The sequence below is a fragment of the Uranotaenia lowii genome, chromosome 3, assembly GCF_029784155.1.
Source record: "Uranotaenia lowii strain MFRU-FL chromosome 3, ASM2978415v1, whole genome shotgun sequence".
In the NCBI taxonomy this organism is placed as follows: Eukaryota; Metazoa; Arthropoda; class Insecta; order Diptera; family Culicidae; genus Uranotaenia; species Uranotaenia lowii.
Genome location: NC_073693.1, coordinates 313,483,505 through 313,508,040, shown reverse-complemented (window position 1 = coordinate 313,508,040; position 24,536 = coordinate 313,483,505). Strand labels below are relative to the sequence as shown.

The 24,536-nt window shown below is 32.0% G+C and overlaps 2 protein-coding genes across 2 annotated transcripts in view; one reads left to right on the top strand and one right to left on the bottom strand.

Moving 5' to 3' along the window:
• Positions 1-24,536, top strand: part of LOC129757824 (putative uncharacterized protein DDB_G0277255) — a 97,933-nt gene that overhangs the window by 53,413 nt on the left and 19,984 nt on the right. The window lies entirely within an intron of this gene.
• Positions 16,210-17,420, bottom strand: LOC129757827 (uncharacterized). Its single transcript, XM_055755150.1, has 2 exons — positions 16,899-17,420; positions 16,210-16,837 (listed from the first exon to the last, which is right to left on the bottom strand). The coding sequence occupies exons 1-2, from the start codon at positions 17,410-17,412 to the stop codon at positions 16,284-16,286; spliced, it is 1,068 nt and encodes a 355-aa protein (XP_055611125.1). The 5' UTR covers positions 17,413-17,420; the 3' UTR covers positions 16,210-16,283.

Genomic DNA, 24,536 nt, shown 5'->3' with positions numbered 1-24,536 from the left:
TAGTAATGGAATTTTAACGCCTGGGCGATCCTTAAAAACAGTCTTCAACAGTTTAACTCTTCAAGTTGTTGTGTATTTTTGTTCCTTCACTTTTTCACAAATGTGCCAAAATAATCTACAGTTACCCCCGGTTTGCATACATCGAACGACAGTGAAGTTCTGCAACAAAGAAGCACGAGATGTAAACTTTGTAAACTATCCGTACACGCGCTGCTGTTGCCGGGGGGTGGCCTGCCCTGTCCTGGGATTGATCTTTCGAGGTGCGCGGTTATTATGTAAGTGCGCTCTTTAACGACCGACGGAAATCATAGACAATTAGACAGTTAAATTAGTTCAATTCGTCAAATCATTGAATCTTCTCATACCAGTTTTAAATTTTTTACTACAATCGGTTTTGCGATCAAGGATCTCTTCTAAATTTAAAAGGGCAGTACTGCTTCCAAAAAACGAAATCACCTAAAAGGTACACTTTTTCGCGACAACCCATAGTAGGTACGGAATGTGTCAAGTATTTTACACACGTGACTTCTGTTGATTTTTTTCCCCATAATACTCAATTTTTGTGCGCCCATCATCGATCAATTTCAGCTTTCTGCATTTTGTTGTTAACAGAAAGTTGAAAGTAATGAATGTGTCAATTTAGGTTTTATGACAATAAATAAGTGTCCTCATTTTATGAGGTTCTTATTTAGTGTCGTCTATACCTATATTCTCATTAATCTGATGATTCACTTAATTCAGTATGATTAAGTCCATTTGTTTTCACACATTTTAACTCACCGTCGCACAGTGGTCCAATTCCCAAAAAAAAACTGGTTTCAGATGGTTTCAACATATTTGGCTCTTTAACTCACTAAAATTGTTCATTTATCATAATTTATCTGAAAATAACTTATAATTTCCAAATCTACTCAAAATATTTTTTTTTTAAATTTCATCGATAGAATTTGAAAAAAAATGAATTCCTAGTTCAGGAAGTGGTTCCCAATTTGTCTCAAATGTCTCACATCTTGGACATGTTTATTGAAGCTAAAATCATCTCAAAAGTAACAAAAATTAAATTAAATCAAATACAATAATATAAATTTAAGCTCTGGTGCTGAACACTTTTGAAATTTTTCATAAACTGTATTAGTTATTTCTAGTCAATATAAAAAAAATGTTGGATTAGAGTTTTTTTTTACAATTTCGCATATTTTGATACTAACGTATAAAGGAGATTTATCCAAAGTTATAATTTTTTCTATAAATGGTTGTTTTTATAATTCAACTCTACAGGTCAATTTGAAATAAGAAAAAAATTTAATGAATTTTTTTTATATTTTACTTATAAATTTTTTGTTCATATTTCATATCCTTAAAATATAACTATTACAGTTTCAAATTTTTTCTAAAGTTTCCATTCGTTTTTGCAAATTTCGACCAGAAAATAGGTTGTTTGATTTGATCAATAATCTGTAGAATATTTGAGAAACTGTTATTTAACCGTGTATTGGGAGTTATTCCTGCTAAGTCCTGAAAACTAGTAACTGATAATACACATTTATTCAAACAATGTTTTAGAATATTATAGGGATGTTTTTTTTTTTTTAATTTAAGAAAGAACTGCATTTTAAGATCCAATAATAAATCAATCGATTACGTGATCAAAAAGATTCTTTTTTCAAAAGTCATATTTGAAGAAAAAAAAAGTGCTGTTACTGTTCGAAACCCTTCTCCGTAAATGGCGAAAATTGCAGCCCAATTTGCAATAGGTTGTTGTTCAGAAATGTGAGAATCTTTCCAACTTAAAATAAGAGTTGAGTTATGTAGAGTTTGTTTTTAATTACTAGTTGAATATTGAAAGTTTATATTGTTTTTCCGATTGTATCCCAATAACCCGAAAATTATTGCCCAGAATGACTTTTCCCCAGAATGACAAATAACCGAAATCAAACCCCAGAATGAACCATTTCCCAGAAAAAAATTCCCCGGAATGCACCATTTACCAGAATTTTTTTTCCCAGAATGGAACATTTCCCAGTATTTTTTTCCCCAGAATAGAACATTTCCCAGAATGACACAAATCAAAGATTATTTCCTCTTGTATTTTTTATTATTTTTGTGCTGTTAAATCTATTGAATTCTTGTAAATTTCATATGATTCGAAATTAAATTTTTCAAAATGATTTTTCAAATGAAACCAATTGTTTCAAAGTTTCCAACTTAAATTATTTAAGAACCGATATTATGTTTTGTGGTTTGGGTACTTACTAATTCAATGCCAACCATGGTCCTTTGAAAACCGTTTTGGTATCCGATTTCTCACGCTGCGCGTTCGAACTTTAAAGAAATATTGTCCTTCACGCTGTCGCGTGGCGGACGGGGCTCAGGGATCACCCCTAGCTTTCACGCAGACCTAGAAAGCCCCTGCAGACCTAGGTCCTAGACCAATTTAATGGGGCCGCCGCACACAGGAGAATTTAACCCAAAAACCTGGCCAAAATTTTAATTTCATCGGTTATTTTTATGTCAATGTTTATTTGATTCTTGAATAAATTTAGCACCATGAGTCGGTCATTTTTTTTCGACATCTGATTTGTTTACAAGCTGTAGAAGCTGTAAAAACTTTAGTATTTCTATGAGATACATACAATCTTTCTTCAAATCGTTGAATCAGTGCGAATAAGTCAAATCTATGAATTAAACTTTCTTAGGTAACTAAAAATGAAAATTTGATATGGAGAACTTCAATGGAGGGATGTTAAATAATTTTGAGTATAATAGATAAAAATCGATGATAATAGGGGCACTGATAACTGCTTTGAAAGTTCTTCTATTTATTTTTTTGTTTTAAACGTTGGTTTTTTTTACAAAATAGTGTTTATGTTTATGTTCCCAGCAAGTCCCGGCAAAATGTTTGATATCATTTAAAAATTAATAACTTCAATAATCATGTGCAAAAGAGAAAAAAAACGCGCAAACTCGCGCATTTTTGATATTTTTAAGTTTGAAATTTAAAAATTTTGATAGATTTTTTCCACAAAAAAGTCACCTAGGGCTTTGTTTATTTTAAATTAAAGCTCAGTTAAATTTATGTTCTTTTTGGAATATTTTCAAAAGTTATTTAACTTTCAAAAGCAAATAAAAAAATTCTAGATTTTTTTGAATTTAACATCTTTTTAACCTGGATTATCTATCATGCCGTATAAATGTTAAAAAATTACTAATGGAAAATTATGAAAAATTACGAAAACGTTAAAAAATATATTAAATGATCTTAAAAACGTTTGATAAGTCAAAATAAACTTTTTATTGGTTTCAAACCTAAAAAATACTTTTTGCCAACGTTTTCTTCTACGTACTCCTGTGTGCGCCGTTTCCTACGGCGGGTCGGAGTCGGCAGCCACCTCGGATTTGGGAGCTTCGACGGCTTTGTGCCGCCTCAGCCCCTTCAAGCTCGTTGGTTGCAGCTTTGCCGCAAAAGAATACAGTTATGAAACCCCATTTTTTTGTAACAATTCCTTTTTTTTAAATAATTTCTAGTAAGGATAAATGTTTTCAGTTTTCTGGGAAATGGTTCTTCTGGCGACAAAAATTCTGGTAAATGGTTCGTTCTGGTGAAAAAATTTCTGGGAAATGGTACATTCTGGGGAAAATTTTTCTGGGGAATGGTTCGTCTGGGAAAAAAATTCTGGGGAATAATTCTTTCTGGCGATTGAAATTCTGGGGATTTTTTTATTCTGGGCAATGGTTTTCGGGTCAATGGAGTACAACCTGTTTTTCCGTTTTATATGGATAAATTCGATGTAAAAAATTTCAACTTCATCTAAAAAAACTTATTTATATTCAGTGTGAAGTTCGCGTAGAAAAAAAAGAAAAAATATTGCAAAGCAAAATAGATACGTGATATTATTATTTAATCGTCATTTAATGTAAGCTAATTTTTGAAAATTTTTGAAATACAGTACCGTTCATAATTGTGTAGAAATTGGAAGCTCGCGCTCTGTCATTTTGACTTTGAAATTCCATAGGAAAAATTTTTAGCGAAAACTTTAAAATTTTGCTAGAGTATTTTGTTCGCAATTCTTAAAAAAAAAGTTGTTCTAGAACCCCCGATCGTTTTTTTTCCTGAATAGTGCGTTGGATAGGGGAGAGTGTCCGAATCCTGTTTGAATGGAAAATAATAAATAGATTCAAAATCAATTTGGTTATGCATGTAGGTTTCTTAGTTAACCGGTTTTTTTGAAGATTGATTTTACTCAAAACTGATTAAATTGAAAACTTTCAATCGCTATATCAGCAAAACTAGAAACGATAGACAAAATCTGACAAAAGAATCGGATAAAGGTCGAAAAAATTATCCAAAATTAGTTTTTCAAACACCAAAGGCACCAAAAATTCTCATGTGAATTTTACATCGTCATAATTTACGTCTGATATGTGATATGTATTTTTTTTTTAGCTTAGCTTAGCTTGATTAACTACTCACATCCACCCTAAACCGTAAAACCCGAAATGCATGGTTGAAGAAAATGTATGCATGACTTGTTCAAAAATCAAATTATGATAACAATCATTTCGAGCTCCACGATCGCTGGCGTGGCTCAGTAGAACAAGTTCCACATCGCCAATGGTTGCTACTCCGTGATTGACCGAGGCCATCAATTTTATTCAGAGGTCAAATGAATGGTGCTTGGGATTAGCAGCTCATTCACACTGCTCAAAACTGATGCTCTCTCTTTTAACGTCAATAACGGCGCCGGCCACGTCCGAGTAGTCAATAGATAGATTGGAAGAAAGAGAAAAGGATGAAAGATCTATTTTGTGCTTTAGGACCGAGGTTACCTCTGCATCCTAGCAAAACAATTTCAGTTGGGAGAGGGGCTGAAGGAATTGATTGGGAGACACTTTTGACTAGTGTTACGGTGAACAATAAATTTTGTTTTCCTGACTCATAAAGTTTCTATAGTATGCTTTCAGTTCATTAGCAGGCAAGAGTATGTTAGGTTAAATGGTGATAAAAAAAGTTGAAGACTATTACCAAGTATAAACATTAATTTTTAAAAATAATTATTTTATATAGTCGCTTAATCCAATGGCATATCAAGTTGACGTTTAACCGATTTTTTATTTGAGAGCTCTCTATGAAAATCCTAACTTGAATTGCAACAAGTTAAGCGACGATAAATGAACATGAAAATTTGATATTTTTTTGATTGACGATTTAAACACAAATATCATAGCAAAGTTTACGATTAAAATATCAGTATACGAAAAAAAAAGTTCGGCAAATGTCTCAATTTTTAAACATAGATATTCTTAATCGGAATTATCAAAACTATGTCCCATCTTGACCTAAAATAACTCCGGGCCATTTAAGATCTATCTTTAGTCAAATTTTCTGTTGTTTTGTCTCTGTTCAGTTCTGTATAAATTAGCGGAAGCTTAGATGAAAAAACATCAATTTACGTGTTATTATGTGATATGTATTTTTTTTTCTGCAGAAAGTGTACGGGTTGTATGGACGGCTTTTTCTCCGACCATTTTTGATAGCAAAGATCTACCAATCCTATCAGAGAACCTATATTAAAAGAGAACGAACACACACACACATATACGATGATCCCAGTGAAACTTCATGTTTCTTTGAAGAGATCTAATTTACTTAACTCTAAGGCGTACATCTTTCGAGGATAAGATGGCTAGCATTTTACAAATGCTAAAACCACCGACCCACAGAAAGTGAACTTTGTATGCCGTGACCGGGATTCGATCTCATGACCTTTGGCTTAGAAGACTTGAACGCTATCTTCTTGGCCACGGTCGGCGGCTATCTGCGACGTCTGAAACAAAAAAAATCAATCTAACCGAGCTTTCGAAGGAGAGCTTTTCGCTCTCTAATTAAAAATTAAAAATAAAACCAAGGAGAGCATTGTGATTGTACAGTATGACCCATAAAAAAGCGAAAATCTGTGGTCGTGGTTCAAAAACACGTTTCTTGATATTTACACGATTTGAACAATTTTTTTTAGGCATTCTGGCATGTAGAAAACCATATTAAGAAAAAACAACTACTCGGTCCAGACGAGATCTGAATAAGGAGCATATCTTCGAAATATAAACCTCTGACATTAAAACCCATTTGTTAATGATCAATCAAGTGGGCTTCAAATTTAACGTGAAATGATTTTTAGACCAGGAAATTTTCTAATCTTGATTCAAAACCCCTTCCTTTCATTTGATAGGGCAGGTTCCATATAAATGAAACAAAAATTTCGATGTAATAATAAAAGAACTTATCAAGCAAATACACTGGGACCCAGTGTTATCTTTCAGTGACTGGGGTATCTTTTTCTTTAATTTTTGTGTTCCATTTTAAAAAAAGTTAAAAATTAAACCGTTTAAATAAAGATCGTTTAAAACGATAATCCAGTTTAGAATCAAATTTTACTTATGAAGAAATTTGTGGTCAAAAAATTATAATGATGGATAAAAATTTCTCCCATTTTTACGGGGAGGGCTACCCATTATGTACCTACAAATTTCGTTATAGCTCGTGAACTATTTAAATAAATGAAACTTTATTTCGCATGTTTATGTTTTTGGATAACAAATATGCTTCTCTTGTAGTTTGAGACCCAAACCCCTTTATGAAAATGTCTTGAATCGATAAGTAAATAGAAACTTGGTGGTATCGAATTTCGAATTTAAGGGCAGGTTAAAATAACTACACTCGCAATATTGTCATTAAAATAATACGGATCAATTTGAAAGTTGAAACGCAACGAGGAGACAATTTGCGAGACAATCATTCGATCCATAGTATCAAATGTTAAACTCGTCCTCCGAATACGAAACTTTTTGTTAGATATATATATTTTTTAATGAAGTGACTTGGGGTCAAAATTAGTACTAGATGCGTTCAGCTAACCGATCTTTTGTTGTTTCTAAAAGAAAATACTTTCCCTTATTTTTGTGTGGATGTAAAAAGAGGAGGGCTGGACTACTTAAAAATTGCTAAATCGATCCTGTTAGATTTCCAGAGAATATTTCGAGAAAAAAAATTAATAATGCACCATTTTTTGCCAAAGGTCGCCTTAAGCATTTACATCGGTCATAGCGTGTGGTTCAGGCTGGTCCGCGGAATAACATAAATTTGACGTATCCTACAATGACTCAAATCAGCCAACCACAGTTTTACGGGGGTTTTGCGACGGAATTAAAAATGTGTTGAATGTTTGAGGAAAGTCGAAGTCGACAAAATAACCGTTTTTATAATTTTAACGAAAAATAGAGCGTGGAGAATAAAATTACTCAAGTGTTAGCTCGTCATGTTTATGATACAAATAAATAAAAACCAGTAGAATGTTTGTCAATTCATAGACAAAACACGATTAACACACTTTCATCAAAGGTGGTCATCTTCATCATCATTAAAAAAACAAACTTGCATTCTCACCTGCTGAGAAAGTGTTTCGGCGAAACATTTGGACCAAAATTTTCGATAGCTAGTGATTTTAGGCCTAAACCAAAAAATTTATAGAAAACAAACAAATGATCCAAAATCAAAGATTTAAATATTAACAAAAAATCTTAATGATAGAACAAATATCCAAAACCTATACCCTTTATTGTCTCACGGATGCGTGATCTACATATTAATAATTCGAACTAACTGAATAGGAAGTATACAACTGAAATAGCGTAGCTATGTAGCCATTTTACAAATCGTTACATAAAACAACATCAAATCCACGACTGAGAAGAAGGTGGATTAAAAATATACCTATGTACCGAAAATCATAGAAAAAGTAACTAACATTACTCCCCACAAATCCCCACCAAATGAATGAGCACCAATAAAAGTAACCGGAAGAAAATAACGAGAAGAGCTTAGCTTTTCGCATGAATGTAAGGTAATGAAAAGGAACTAACCCGTTAACTGTCAATCGTATGATGGTTTTATCTTTCCTTGAAACGTGAAATGTTTGCGATAAATGGAATCCCGAGGATTGTAAAACCAAAAGTGAGCTTACGTTACAAAATATTAATAACATGAAAGAAAACTAAAGTCGTAAAATTAAGAAATGTTTGTAAGAAACAAGAACCCGATTCAAAGTGCAAATTAATTTTTAAGTGTTGATTTAATGCATACGAAAAGTGAAAATGTTTTGAAATAATTTTTTAATTATATGCTTATATCGATATATATATATATATATATATATATATATATATATATATATATATATATATATATATATATATATATATATATATATATATATATATATATATATATATATATATATATATATATATATATATATATATATATATATATATATATATATATATATATATATATATATTATATATATATATATATATATATATATATATATATATATATATATATAATATATATATATATATATATATATTATATATATATATATATATAATATATATATATATATATATATATATATATATATATATATATATATATATATATATATATATATATATATATATATATATATATATTTTCCAAGTCTTTCTATTGATTTATCAATTCTTCGTTATGTTGTTCGTAGATTTTAAGTCTTGATTTGTTTATGATGATATAAATTAAAAAATAATAACAATTGATCGAAAATTGGACAAAGTCCGTAACAGAGAAAACGAATTGTGCATTCTCTATTCAGTACAGTTGAGAGATATCGATTTCAAACAGAAGTAGATAGTCAGTTTTCTTTTTTTTGTAATTTGATAAACATATATAAGCGCATAACGATAATGGAACAAATCGATCGTGTTGAAATAATAACCTTCAAATAATATTCATACAATGGATGTGCCTAATATTCATAATAGAACGAAAAAAACAGTAAACAGAATGGCGTTTTAGTTTTCTGGACATATTCGAAATTTGTTCCCTTTGATTGAGAAATGAATATCACAATCTATTACAGGCTCTATGACATATCCAAGTTTGAAATTTTGCCCTAAATTTTTTAGACGGATTTTAAATTTGATAGGTTTAGATATTCTACACTGAAATTCCGAATTCCAGGGAAAAAAGCGATATATTCTCTACAGTTTGCACTCTTAAACTTTACAAAAAATATTTTAAATTTTTAATCGGTTTTTGATAATTGAGTAAGGTTATTCGAGAGCAACAATTTTAACTCAGAGATAATGCCAAAACCTCGAAAACTAATCACAGGTTCAGAATTCTGCTTCAGTTTTTCAAAATTTTCGTTCCTAAACATAACATTTTCAATGAGATTAAACTCATTCCAGAGGTTCCGTATTATCAAAATCTTCATGTATTTGTGTTTTCATATTTTGGATTCTGTACCCAATTTGGGATTCTTGATTTTCGGTTCGAATCATGATCAAAAAATAGAAATGAAAAGCTGTTTTGATATCGTTCAAAATTGGTTTTTTATTTCATTCAAAATTTTTGATTTTCAATAATTTTCGAAATTCAAATGCTTTTTCAATATTTAGATAATAATAATATGAAAAAAAATGGAAAACATCCTGAGTTTTTGTTTGACATTTCTAGTAATAATAAAAAATAACGTCAGGATTGAAATTATTCAGTGAGCGAAACAAGAATAGTATCACTATGTGTTAAAATGTTTATGATTGAAAATCATCAAAAAGATTTTCTACAATTTGTTTTAAATTATTCAACGGATGAATCAAGCATAAGGCGTCGTACACAAATTACGTAACGCAAAAAATCTAGAATTAAGACCCCCTCTCCCCCCTATGTAACAATAAGTAACGTTTGATATGACCCCCCTTCTATAGTTACGTAACGTTAAATACCCCCCCCCCCCAACCATATTCAATTTTGAAATTAAAAGTAAAAGTAAACAAAAATTTATTTGATTTGAATTACACTGCATATAAACACTGAATGAGCTGCAGTCGATTACGTGACGGTAAAATAAATATAACAGCAAAGCTCACTTCGTTTCATTCGCGCAGTGCGATTTTTCTGAATCAAACTTTATTTACAAAATACTTAACCACCATTGACGCTTCCGAACAAGGGGTGCGTAGATTTGCTCGCCAAAAAAAAAGAAAATTACAATTCTTTTCTTTATGTTTTTTTCATTAATTTGTTACGTAACTGAACCAAGTACCCCCCTCCCCCCTATGTAACAGTAAGTAACGCAGACTCAACCCCCCTCTCCCCCCTACATGCGTTACGTAATTTGTGTACGACGCCTAAGTTTAATTTTTTTTTTGATGATTTTGGTTTAAAAATAAGCACTTGATACCGTGTGAACGCCTTGGAAATTCTAAGATCACTAAATCAAAAAATCAGAATTGCATCAAGGTAACTAAAAAGTGAATTTCTTGAACCGATAATCAGAATTATGTTGTAATTTTCGATGGAGCTTGATGGACAAGATGGCTAGCAGTATTATCGGTATGATTTGCAATTGAATCGGAAGTGGAGATAAGCAGAAATTGCGGCGGCGCATACAGGGGAAAACGATGTAAAAACGTGATCAAAATTGTTTACGCCAAAACGGAGCGTTTTAGACCAATAGTGTCTTCGGGACATTTTACCTACATTTAAAGCACTTTGAAATGAGCTAACTTAAATCATTTATAAGGCTACAAAATAAACAATTTAACGTTGTAAACTCCATGTTTTTATAACGGTGAAACCTGCTTAATTCTGATGCAACCAAAAAATGAACCACACTCATCCGAACTAGAAAGATACAGGTGTTTGAAAACAGCTATTTTTTCTTAGTTTTTCCAATCTAATTCGTTTCAGTCTGAATATTTTTATAAAGTGTTTTCGACAAAACTGTTCGATTTTGGGTGACTCAAAACTCTTTCAAACATACTTTGCTTGAATAAGCTCGACCTGAAAAGATATAATTAAAAAAAACTGAAAATTTTGAATAAAACATATTTTTTAATTTTGAACCCCTCTAACTTTTTTGGATTAGCTTCTACCATGTTGACGTCTTCGACAAAATTGCTTCATTTTTCACAATCTAAAAGCTTGCCAAATACTTAATTGCTCTAAAATGAAAATTAGAAAAAATAATTTTTCTATCTCACTGCTAGGTTATTGAATCATTTTTTTCAAAAGCTCATTTCAAAGTGCTTTAAATGTAGGTAAAATGTCCCGAAGACACTATTGGTCTAAAACGCTCCGTTTTGGCGTAAACAATTTTGATCACCTTTTTACATCGTTTTCCCCTGTGTGCGGTGGCAAATTCTTGTGCTGGTGAATTTTTGCAAATCTAGAAAAGCTTTCTTCAGTATGAACTCTGAAACTGTGTTGGAAAACTAACTCAGAGTGATGAAAAGGGCATAAATATACCCGGCTCTCAGTATTGAGACATTTTTTAGTTTTAACTGCAAAATACTGTTGCCGTCTACGTCTTTAAACTGTGAACAGCGTGGGTTTCTGAAAAAAATGTTTTTTCTGATTAAAATCAACCCAAAACGTTTGTTTTGTCACTTGACGTCATTTTCATGAAAAAATCAAGCAATTTTTTAAAGAATCATAGCTCAAATGTCAAATTCCTTCTTGCTAGAGGAAAATCTCTCAAAAAGCCCTTTAAAACCTTTGGAATACTAGAAATGACTAAAAATGCAGTTATTTATTCAAATAGGTCGTAGAAACATTATTATTTACTTTAACACAGTAAATTTTAACAAATAATCTTGATTTTTGTAAAAAAAAAAAAAAAACATAAGTGGTACTATTCTTATTTCGCACTTTTTCATATTTTTGGTACTCAACGCCAATGGCTTCATAAAAAAAAGTTAACTTATGCTTGATTTATCCGTTCAATAATTTTAAACAAATTGTAGAACAAATTTTTGACGATTTTCAATCATTCATATTTTAACAAGCATGGTTGAGAGTTTGAAACAAATATCAAATCTAGGCTCGTAATGGAAATGTTTATTTTTAATCTAAATTCAGAAATCGTTTTTTTTTTGTAAATTTCAAAAATAGTATTAAAATTCGGAAACATAACCAAAATTCATATTCAGATTCAGCTCGAAAATGAGTTTCACAATCGAGATAACATTATCAAGATGATTTTTTTGTTTGGGAATTAGCGTTGCAAAAGATCGCATACTTAGAATTTTGATTGTTAGTTTTATTTCAAAATATCAAATTCTTCGCCAAGTCATTTTGAATACATAAGAAAATTACAAATTCAAAGTGTAATTTGACTTGAATTTGCCATCTTTTTAATGGAATCCTGGTGTTTTTTTACTCATTCACAGGAATTTAATTATGAAATTAATTTCAATGAAAAATATTTTCTGCAATCTTCTTGTAAAACCAATTTCAGGGAAATCCATATTTTTTTATGTATTGTTTAACAATATATTAACTCCTTTTTTTCAAAAGCCAAATTTCAAACTGAATCTTAAATCTTAAATTTGGAATGAGTTCGCATGAATCAGAATTGAATCGCAAAATTTATTCTATAACTTCTAATTTTAAAAGTTTATTTCGAAGGATTTCTAAAATAAAACTTATTCTAATTATGCTAAATCCACCAGATCCTTGAGCATATTCAAAGATTTCAAGTTTCCTGTTTTGTTACTAAAGGAATTCGACCCGGCCCGGTTGCCCGGATTTCATTAAAAATAACCGGATTTATTCACTTTATTTGGCAAATCAAACAAAAAAAAAAAACAACTTGTCTTGTTAAAATTTTTACTTACAAATGTCTCTAAAACGAATTTTTTTGAGCAAGTTTTATAAAAATAATCATGAAAAACTTTTTTGGAAGCCTAAAATACGATTTAAAATCTGTTGAAGAGTTTTGATGAAATTTTTTTTTTCATTTTTGTTCTCCATTTTTTTGAGTAATTTCTGGTTCTTAACCAAATTTGCCCGGATATTCCCCGGATTTTTGGTCGTCAATTTTGAAATTAAATGCCCGTATTCTCCAGATTTTTATACAAAATTTCCCCGAATTTTCCGGCTCGGATCCGTGCTGAAAAAATCTGGTAACCTTAACGTACCCTATGCTTGTAAAATTGCCGGGTTTTATCCGGGGTTGTACGGATATTTAATACAAAATTTAAGAAAAGTTAATTTGAATTTGGATTATGAATCATGGGGCAATTTCAAACTCTGAATCTTGATTGAAATTTCGAAAACAGAATCTTCCATATGAGTACAATAGTTTTTCGATTTTATCACGGTCAAACAAAATATTACTGTAAATATGGCGAAACTAAAAATCAAAGTGGTAAAAAGTATTTTTATTGTCTTCAATCAATAATTTATCATGTTTTCAGTAGAGAAAACGTTTTGTATCAATAAATTTTGATCATAAAATGTGCTTATCAAAGATTACTAAACACAAAGAATCGATTTCAGTTCAAATAATTCTTCTCTATAGCAATTTAAAAAAAAAAAATTAAATAAAAACATGTTGAAATAAAATTTGAAAGTCTACATATAATTAAAGTAAATTATTAAGTGTTTATGGAAATTTAACAGTAGTTATCTCTTACGTCAATTTTGAAAAAAAATTCAAAGAAAACTTCACCAAAAAAATAAATCCTGCAAATTTCAAATTTCAGTATTTTAATTTTCACACCTTTGATTAACTAAAAAGTTTGTTTAAGATTTTTTTTTTAATTTGCACATCTTCGACTATTACAGTGTGTTGCTCAAAATTTGCTTTATGGGCAGATTCCTTTGTTTTTCATATGTAGAAAAACAGAAATCTTAGTCCATTTTACATATTTTAAGGCAAAGCTCGCAGAATTTTATTTTGATCTTCCAAAATTATCCATTCAGACAATACTAAAGGCTGTAGGGTACTTCTGTCCATAATGCCCTTGCGGGGTAAAACGCCAGCGACTATATTTTGATAAATTTTGGAGATTTGCGAAGTTATTGGTGGATTCTTTTTACACAAATGTGTTCTTAAAACCTTGTAATATTAATAAAAATGGTTACCAGATATTCATTAAAACACGAATAACAATTAAATTAAATTTTGAGGTGGCTATCCATCACTTAAGTTGTAAAAGGTGATCAAATGCAATAGGCTTTTACACCGAGGTGATTGCTTAAAACATCCTCACCATTGATTTTATTGATTGTTCAAATTATATATTTGAATTGTCAATTGATGAAAAACTGTAGTAATTTGTTGTTTTATGGTAAACTGAAGACACATTAAATTTCAAATATCCGATCAAAATGCACCCATGAATTTATGGACAAATCGCCCTCCTCTCAAGGTTATGATCGTTAAGATCTAAACAAAACCACGTGTTTTATTCTAAATTTTGGAGTGTAGTTTTCCATGAATACAGACCGATTATCGAAATGATATATCGATCTTCTTCTTTGCTTAGTCCTAAATTATCATTAGAACGCATAATAATTATAACTTTAGATCGGATTTGAGTAAAAAACGTGCACAGAAAATCGAATCGGTTCACTAAATTTGTCGCCAAAAGTAGCAGAAAAATTTGGTTGAAACTGACACAGTTCAGAATAAAGTCAAGAATTTCTATTTTTTCATTTTTTCACTGAGAAATGTTAACAAACCACTTGTTTTTAAGTGTAGATAAACTTGTAAAAAAATATTTTTTGCACTTTTTCCGAATTAAATAATAGAATTAATTTATTTGAACTCACCAAAAAATTGAGTCTACATCACCCATTTATTTTCAAAAGCTTTAAATCTCTGTCTTCTATTCCATGTGTTCAAAATTTATAGTTTTGAAAACCTTGTAACGTAACTAAAATATGATTCTCAAACTGTGCTCCTCTGCAATTATAGCGCAGAAATAAGTTTAAATCGAAGAAACATGTTTCAGAAAAAGTGCTTTCAAGTACTCAAAAAAATCGCTTAAGTATAAGTTAAGGTTGCCAGATGGCCCGGTTTTATACGGGTTTGCCCGGTTATTAAATACAAAATTTGGGAACAGCCAGGTCAACCGGATTTCATTGAAAAATGACTGGATTCTGCCCGGATCTATTCACTTCATTTGGCAAATCAAACAAGAAAAAAACAAATTTTGTTGTAAATTTTTTTTATGCCTTCAAAATGAAATTTCTCAGCAAATTTAAAAAAAATAATCATGAAAGGTTTTTTGAAAACCTACAATGCGCTTTTAAATCTGTCGATGAATTTTGACGAAAAGAAATGTTTTTTTCAATTTTTTTCTGGATTTATGTTGAGTAATTTCTGAGTTTTGACAAAATTTGCCCGGATATAGCCCAAATTTAATAATCGTAAGTTTTATAATCAAATGCCCGAATTTGGCCAGGTATTTATAAAAAAAAAAATGCCTAGAATTCTGGCAACCTTAAGGTAAACTCTATATCGGTTGAGAAACAAAAGATATTGACAAATAAAATGAGACGTATGAGGGATAATTGTTGAGATTAATTTTTAAAATGCATTCCTTTTTTTGTTTCGATTATAGTCGTTTTAACATCTTTATATCATTCGCGACATATATCAACGATGAAGTTAACGGATAGTCATTGAAAAACTTATCCGGAACAACTGTGATGGATGTTTTCTGTTGAGCTCGAACTCACGGACATCGGCTCAGGAAGCAACTGACTTGCCAACTGAGTTATATATTACAAGCCAAAAGAAAAATGCATTCCGAAATTTGGGTTTTAGCAGATTAAGAAAACATTTTTTGTTTGCCTCATAGTCAGCACATTTTCAGATGGCAGAACCTTCGCTTATTTTCACAGATTCCATAAAATCATCCCGAACAAAGTAACCTACGATTAATTTTAGCATCCGGAAGAAGTTGAAAAATTATTTTTGTCTATCCCACGAAAATGGCTTTCCGTCAAGTTTTTTGCTACAATATTGGCCTGAATCAAATCTCTAAGGCCCCGAGACTGATGGTGGTGCCCCGGGCATCGATGGCGTCGCAGAAATGTCCCAATGAACCTCCACGGCCATGCCCCCCTTGCCATCCCGGTGGTTCGTCATCGCGGTCGTCGGGGTCGGGAAAACAGTACCAGATTGCCTCCGGTTACCACAAGATCAAAGAAATGCAGGCCAAATTTCAAGTCCGGGACAACAAGCCAGTCTTTCTGAAGGGCCCCATGGATCATACGATGTATCTGACCACCTGTGGACTGGCCTTCTGCGGACTTCTCGGATCAGTGTTTGTCATCGCTACAGTTATCCTATCCTGAGACTCTGAGACTTGAAAGTATAATGGTGTTTTAATAAATTATGTTTCTTCTTACAAATAAATAACTTAAATAATCAACGCTTGATTTAATTCAGATTCAATTGCTTCGCTATGCGGTTTATCTCGTTGTCCAGGGCCTTGTTCTTCTTCTCGCAGATGTAGTTGAATCTGGCCGAGCAATCTTGGCCTTTGTACCCGTACGTGTAGAGAGCTCCGTTGTAGGTTAGCGTAAGACATCTTCCGGTGCCAGTTATTTCCAGGGTAGGTTCCGCAGGTTTCTGCGGTTTATTAACGATCTTCGTTCCCTCTTTATTGGTTTCCGGTTTCGTCGTAGTAGTGTTTTTATTGCCAGACGTTATCGATGTGAGATTTGTGTTTGGATTCACCGGTTTGGCCGACTGGGTCCAAATCCACAACAATCCGGGATTAAGACCGCCCAACCAAAACTCTTTACCTCGGTGCTGTTGGTTGTTCAAAATGTAGGCAACTACATCCTGGAACTCCGACGAGGATTCAAACTCTGCCAGATGGGCCCCATAAGATTTGCACAAAGCATTTGCCGACTTCCAATTTAGGCCGCGATCCACTCCAAAATGATAGCATATGTCGTGCACCCTGGTGAAGTTATCGGGACACGTTTCTAAAAAAGAAAATTTAATTAACATTTTTAACATCCCTGAATCCTTTTTTAATCAACGTACCAACTTTTTGATTGTTCCCAGCCATCAGGTAGTAAATTATTTGCTCAGCCCGCCTCAATCTATTTTCCATGTAATCCACTCGGTAGACCAACTTCTCGATGGCGCCCAGCAAGTACAGATCCGTCTCAGAAACTTCCCTCGGCGAGGAAAGCAACTCAGTAGGGCTAGCTCCACCAAAAGTTTGGCGCATCGGCGTAAAAGTGCTCTGGCCACTCGGTGGAGTCAACTGGTTCTCGGCGTACCCGGAAGGACCTATCACCTTGCCGATCGGGGCAGCCACCTCCACAGCTTCCCCGATACGCTTGTTAATGAAGAAGCTCGATGCCGGAATGTACTGATGCGTTTGGCCGACCGCTATCGTTGGAATTACACGACCCGTTCGGCTGGAGGTGTTGAGGCTGAAGAAGAAGAAATAGAATGGAAGATTGTTATAATTTGAAACAACCTGAAATAAAAATCTGAAAGCAGCAATAAATCTGATAATCAGGATGTAAAAAAAAATCTCATACCGCATTTCGCCTAAACTTATGTGAAAATGTGTTTTCATGGCTAATTTTCATATTCCTATATCTTTTGGCAAAGCGAAATGAATAATTGTCCTCCCACTCAATCAAACCAATAATCAAACTTTTCTAAAATCAGTTATTAAAAAGAGAAATTAAAAATGCTGTTCCACTTGTTATCTTTTAAAATTTTTTGTATCAGTTAGTCTTCATTAGAAACTCTATGGATACTGCAAAGTGTCTTGGAAAAACTTCCAAACGATTTGTACAGCCGTTCCTTTAAGAAATCGTTACCTAGCGGATAATGTGAAAATATATTTTTTATGAACTGCAGTATCAGAACCAGAAATAAAAAAGTAATATAGAAGTTCACAACTCGTGTGAAAGTGATCATCAATAACACCAAGAACTGTATTCGAAAAAATGCAACACTTTCATTTGTGAATAGCTTTTGAACGGATGGATGAAAAATGATGAAATTTTCAGTGATACTACCCAGTAAAGTATTTAGTGTTTACATGTGCAAAATTTTGTGGATATCGTTCAAGTAGTTTTTGCGATAGCGTCTAATGGATAAATTCATTGACCTAAAATGTTGTTCAGGATTGCGAGACCTCAAAAACCTAGAAATCAACTATGCGATCAAAATTCATTTGGTATATCGTTCTTGAAATCTTTGAGGATCAAACAGTAAGCTAAAATCCGCTCAAAAGTTATCCACAAACGAAAGTGTTGGATTTTATTCGAATCCAGTCCTAAGTTTACTAATCAAATCTAATGTTTTGAGTTCGTCTTGGTACATATTCGTACCTGAAAATTAACAAATTTTCAAAGGTGATGGGAAGTATTAGAGAAACATAAAATATCAAAGAAAGAAAGAACATAAACCATATATACATTTTTCCTTAATATGTAGAGTAAGGGAATGTCTTATTCAAAATTCCGAACACCGACTAATGAAACATCTAATGGAAATTACAAGTTGCACATATGTAATAAAAAGAATAAAAATTGAAACTCCGATGACTGGATGATATCTGCAGACTGCGTATGAGGTAAAGTCAGAGATTAATCGTTTACTTTAGAGTTATTTGTTGAATTGTTTAGTCTTTAAATAATGAAACGGTTCAGAAAAAAAGAAAATTTTATCGTCCAGAGCTCTGGGCGACATCTAGCTCATCATTCCCGAACCAAAAGCTCCTGTGTGAACATTTCCTATTCCAGAAGCGCCATCACTATCAAAGGTAGGTATAATCACTAACTATTGAGATGATGGTTGACAAAAAGGGAACACAGTGTTACATCAGTTTATCCGAGATATTAACCGAACAGTAGCGCTACAAAGTGCTCCATACAAGAGTTTAGAGAATTTGGGAAGCTTTTAGGAACAGGCATATAATTAAAAGGGAATTAACTCTTAATGTTTTTTTTGATAATTATTGGACAAAATTTTGTCATGAAAAGGTACTTGCAAGACACGTCGACGGAAATACATTAGATTTTTTTACAAAAATGTTCCAAAAATGTGCAAACAGCTCTCACATAAGAGCAGACATTCCAGAAGTACATTTTTCATAAATGAAATATCACTCGTAAATAAATCTATAAAAAATTTAAATCATTTTAAATCTTCTTCCAGTACAAAAAAACAACTCAAACACTTCATTGATTCCAGAAAAAAACATCAAATTTGTTACTTTTTTTTAACAAAAAACAGGATAAAATTCCGGTTTTTTCAACCAAGTTTTTTCCTTGTTAGAATGCTTTCCAAAACAGAACTTTCGTAAAGTTAGTTTACAAGTATCTCCAACAATTTTTTTTAATGAATGTTTTTGTGAAAATATTACTTTTTCATTCAAAAACTTTTAAAGCATTTAGATGTGTTTCCAATCGCAAGAAAAACACCAGTTTTTGAAACTCAATTTATCGCTTAGTAGCTATCAAATTTTTTTCAAAAAAATTTAAAACACTAGAAGAAGACCTAAAAGTTGATTCTACTTGCTTTTTAAGAGATCTCTGAAGTAAAAAGTCGTAGTAAAAAGAGGTTAAAATTCATCGAAAATGTACACCTTTTGTTTACCTTTTTTCCTAACTACAAAACGTCAAACATTTACCTGGCATCGCGGATCAGTGTAAGCACCATCACCATGAGCAAACAACAAAATTTGAATCTCATTTTAAAGACCGAAAAAGCAAATACATATGATTAACGGAGATACGTTTCTTGGTTTAAAAATTACTAATTCTGGTCCTTAAAATTCATAAATTTTGATTCCTGTAGCCTGGTAGGAACAATTTGTACATTAAACCGAAGTTTCTCAAAAAATGCTGATGACTTCAAATTCGGTTTTGTCAAATTCTGACCATTTGTCCTCCGGGAAAATGAAATGGAAGTTTTTGTATCATTGTGAATGTATGGATAAAAGAAATCTCTTAATTTTTTATCTGAAATCACACAATAAAATCAAAACAGTTTTTGGACTGAATTCTCGCCTTCATAATTAATCGATTTCCTTGAAAAGCATACGGTTTTAGAAAATCCTTCTTTGTAACTTGAATTTACTTCTTTGCGGCTGTTTCTATTTATACAAAACGGTCGATGTTATGAAAATAAAGTTTACGATAATAAGTATACCTTTTAATGTTATTTATGATTCAAGTATTTACAGTAGGGTTGTTCGATATTTTGGGAAAAACTCGATTCCCAAGATCGATTCAGCTAAATAAATCCAGGATCGATCCACCTAAAAAATCGAAGCCAAAGTATCGATCTCTGCCCTTTTGAAATTTGTTTTAGAAGGGTTGTTTTCTGAGGGCAACTTTATGCTGAATTATATAGCAAAAAGCCGCAGAAATGCTCATACATTTGAATATTTTTGAAATGCTTAGATACATAAGGGTGGCAATTAATGTATAGTAGAAATAGAACTACTAAAACCGACCATATGTGAAAATTTTGTAAATTAGCTTACCTGTGCAAAGTTTAAATCAGACTTGTTTTAGGCGTCAAATATTTGTTTTTTCTACCCTCATGAACCACCTAGAAAAGGGGGTTTCAAATGGGAATCGATAAAATCTAAATTTTAGTTTTGGTGCGAATTGACTTCAAAATTCAAAAATCGTCAAAATTTGGTGTCATCTCATCTCAACATAATTTTTGGCTAAAAATATACTTTTTGGGACTTGTTTTAGAAAACCGATGCCTTTATATGCATATAAAATTACATCCAGAATGGCCAGCGAACCGGGAAAACCCGGAAATTGAAAATGGAACGGGGAAATCCGGGAAAAACTGGAATTTCGAATCAAAACCAGCAAAATTATTTATGAATAGTATTTCCCAAATACCTATTATAAACATATGAAATCATAAAGTTCATTCATTTCATAATGACGAATTTTTTTCTCAGAAACTCAGAAACGGGATTTTCCCGGGAACAGTAGAAAATTTCTTAACACATTGGGATTTTTGACTCAGCGCATACATTCGTGGTGCAAAGAAATGTTATGTCGTAAAAGTATGAATACAATACTCGTATAGCGTTAATTAATCAAAGGTTTTAATGTTTTCTACCGTTTTGCACTTTGTTTTACGAATTTCCGTTATTTTTGTAAATTTATTTTCTGCATATCGGTGAAAATGTATATTTATTCTTGGAGAAAGAATATCAGAATTGAAAATTGATAAAGATGGATAGTAAAGTTAGGAGAAAATTTACAGATGTTGAAAAGAGTGAAAGAGTATTTTTACGAGGAAAACTTGTTAACGTATATCATGCTTTACCCCGCAACATTTCATTATTTAGGAGAAGCAGGACAGTTTCCACAGATTTTTAGCCTCCTCAAGTACAAGACATAATATTTTTCAATTTTTTCTCCTTGTTTATATCCGGAAAATACAAGACTTACCAATGAACAGTTTCTGGTTGGAATGCTGCAATGTGCCCGCTAAAGAGTTAGTTTTGCCGTCCATTACGATTTTTTTTAAATATCTTCCCACAAGCAGTCCAAATATTTTGCGCATTATTTGACCACCGTATTTTGTTTATTTTACCGGTGGGCAGCTTTTCTATCTTGTAGAAATGAAGTCAGGCCAATTTATAAGTCAGCTAGAGGAACCAGTCAGGAAAATTTGTCTTATTTTTATCATTTCTTCTATTCGTATTTTAGGATTGAGCTTGAAAAAAACCTCTCATATTCCTCTCACTTCATGAAATCAATAATCTTCACTTTTAATCAAATGTTAGCTTACTATTGGATCCTCTAGGACTTCTTAAATGATTCGTCATGTGAATTTAAGTCGAATAGTTGATTTCCAGCTGTTTTTGGGTCTCCCACTGAAACTTTTCTGATTTTTTCTCGATTTTCCTAAAAAAATTTTGAACTTCAGTATTCGACGCTATCTCAAAAACCACTTGACAGAGTGTCACCAAATTTTGTACACGTATACATTACATTACTAGAATGCGTGACTGAAAATTTAATCAATTTCCATCCATGTATTCAAAAGTTATTCAAAAAACAAAGTATTGCATTTTTTTCGAATACATTCCTTATGACATTATTTTTAGCTGTTTTCAATCGAGTTATCGGTACCATCAAAAAATAAAAAAATATCATAACAATACTCCAAATTTTTATTTGACTTATAAAATATTAAAAAATATTAAAATTCTAATAAAATTCAACTTTCTTTGTTTGTTTATACGGCCACCATTTTGTTTACATCATTTGCTTAAACCAGTAATCGCATTCTTTATTTTATAAAATTTAAAAGAAAATTTAACGTAACAGTAATTTTCAAATTTAAATAGGATTTCAAATTGAAAAATCGAATGAAAACATGCATTTTGAAGTTGAACAGAAGATTCAGGCTCAGAATTCAGATAAATTTTAAAGGTTATCGAGCGAAAATACTCATCCAGTATTTTGAATATGAGAACGGAAATTTAATTTCTGATTGCTGCATAAGATTCATGTAATGTAATAAGATTCAGCGAATCTGTTTTAAGAACTGCATAATAAAAAAAAAAGAATATCAATCAGTAGCACAGACAGCAATACCATAAAACTTAATTTTTTATTCCGAAGATAAGCGTCAGAAATTAAAATTAACATTCGAATTATGAATCCTTGAATGAACTTGAAATAAAGTTGATTTATGGATCGGTTACTCAGTACGAAATTCGGCCTTCATGATTATATCTCGAATTTAAGAATTCAGAAACCAGAGTTCAATAGTAAAATTCGGAATTTTAACTTGAAATTATATTGAAACTATATTTTATCTTACGAAAATAATAAAAATAAAGGATTTTCACTTATAATAAGTGAAGTTGATGTGAATGTTTGAAAAGAAGATAACAATTTTCGGTTAAGGTTAGGCCAACTAGCATTATTTCTCACAGTATTACCATCACCGTAACCTGAAAACCTTTGAATATCAAGGATACTAAACAATTTTAAGTCCTCTCGAACTTTTACGTTCAACTTTCATAAAAATATCTATTTATATTGTCAAAAACCCCGATAAGCATATTTATTTGTGTATTTTTGAATACGGAAAATCATAACATCTCAATCGTGAAAACCGGGAAAACGGGAATTTGATAATATTAACTCGCTGGCCATCCTGTACATCGCAAATCGTGTCAATCGACACGTTTACCATCTAGATATATGTTTAAGGCTTCTTAGATTATAATTAAATTACTTATTAAAGATATAAAACCGGTAAATAGAGACTTTGGGTTTTTTTTTTGTTTTTGTATTGAAAATCGTCAAATAAGAAGTTGCTAGAATTGTTGATTGATGGTTGTGCCATCGAAGGAGTGCGTCAGGTCCATACTTAGCATGACTATACAATCAAGAAAATCGCCGTCAAATACGAATCAGCCGATATATGACATTCTGGTCAAAAATAATTTATGTAAAATAGGTGATCATGCCACACTTCGACTATTGCGCTACAATATCGCTTAACACATCTGACACACACAAATCGACTGCAAAGAATCTATATATATAAAAAGCAATTATCTGTATGTTTGTTTGTTTGTTTGTTTGTTTGTCCTCTATAGACTCAGCCGTCTTAAGAGCTAGAGGTCTGAAATTTGGCATGGATACTCATTAGGTCCAGGAAGGATGAAAAATGTTTTCAGATTTTTGGATGACCCCTTCTGAAAGGGGTCGTCCATACAAGACAAATAATGTTTTCGCAATATTGACGTTATTTTTCGTCTGATTGTGTTGAAAATTTGCACATGAGAGTTTTAAAAGCCGAGCAATCGATTACAGTTATCAAATTTAGGGTCAGGGGTCGGCCGAAGGGGTCGTCCATATTCACTGATTAACGTTTTTGCTATATTGGCGTTATTATGCATCGGATTGTGATGAAAATTTGCACATGAGTGTTTTGAGAGACGAGCAAACGATTACAGTTATCAAATTTAGGGTCAGGGGTCGGCCAAAGGGGTCGTCCATATTCACTGATTAATGTTTTTGCGATATTGGCGTTACTATACATCGGATTGTGATGAAAATTTGCACATGAGTGTTCTGAGAGACGAGCATTCGATTACAGTTATCAAATTTAGGGTCAGGGGTCGGCAAAAGGGGTCGTCCATATCCACTGATTGATGTTTTTGCGATATTGGCGTTATTATAGAACGTATTGTGATGAAAATTAGCACATGAGTGTTTTGAGAAACGAGCAATCGATTTCAAGTTTTGAATTGCGGATCAGAAGTCGGCTGAAGGAGTAGTTCATACCCAATTTTAATGTTTTTGCGATTTTGACGTTATTCTACATTGGATTGAGATGAAAATTTCCGCATAGGAGTTTTGAGGGACGCTCTTTTGCTTTCAGGTTTCAAATCTTGACTCAGGGTTCGGCAAAAGGGGTTATTATCTGTTCACTGTTTTTAGGATATTCTCTTGGTTGAACATAGAATTGTAATGAAAATTGGCACATGGGAGTTTAACAGAATAGATAATTGATTTCAAGTGTCAACTTTTGAATCGTGATAAAAAAAAGGCCGTCCATATTAGTTGCTCACTGTTTTCGCGATATTGTCGTGACCATGCATCGGATTGAATTGAAAATGTTCAGATGAGGGTTATAAACTATGAGTAA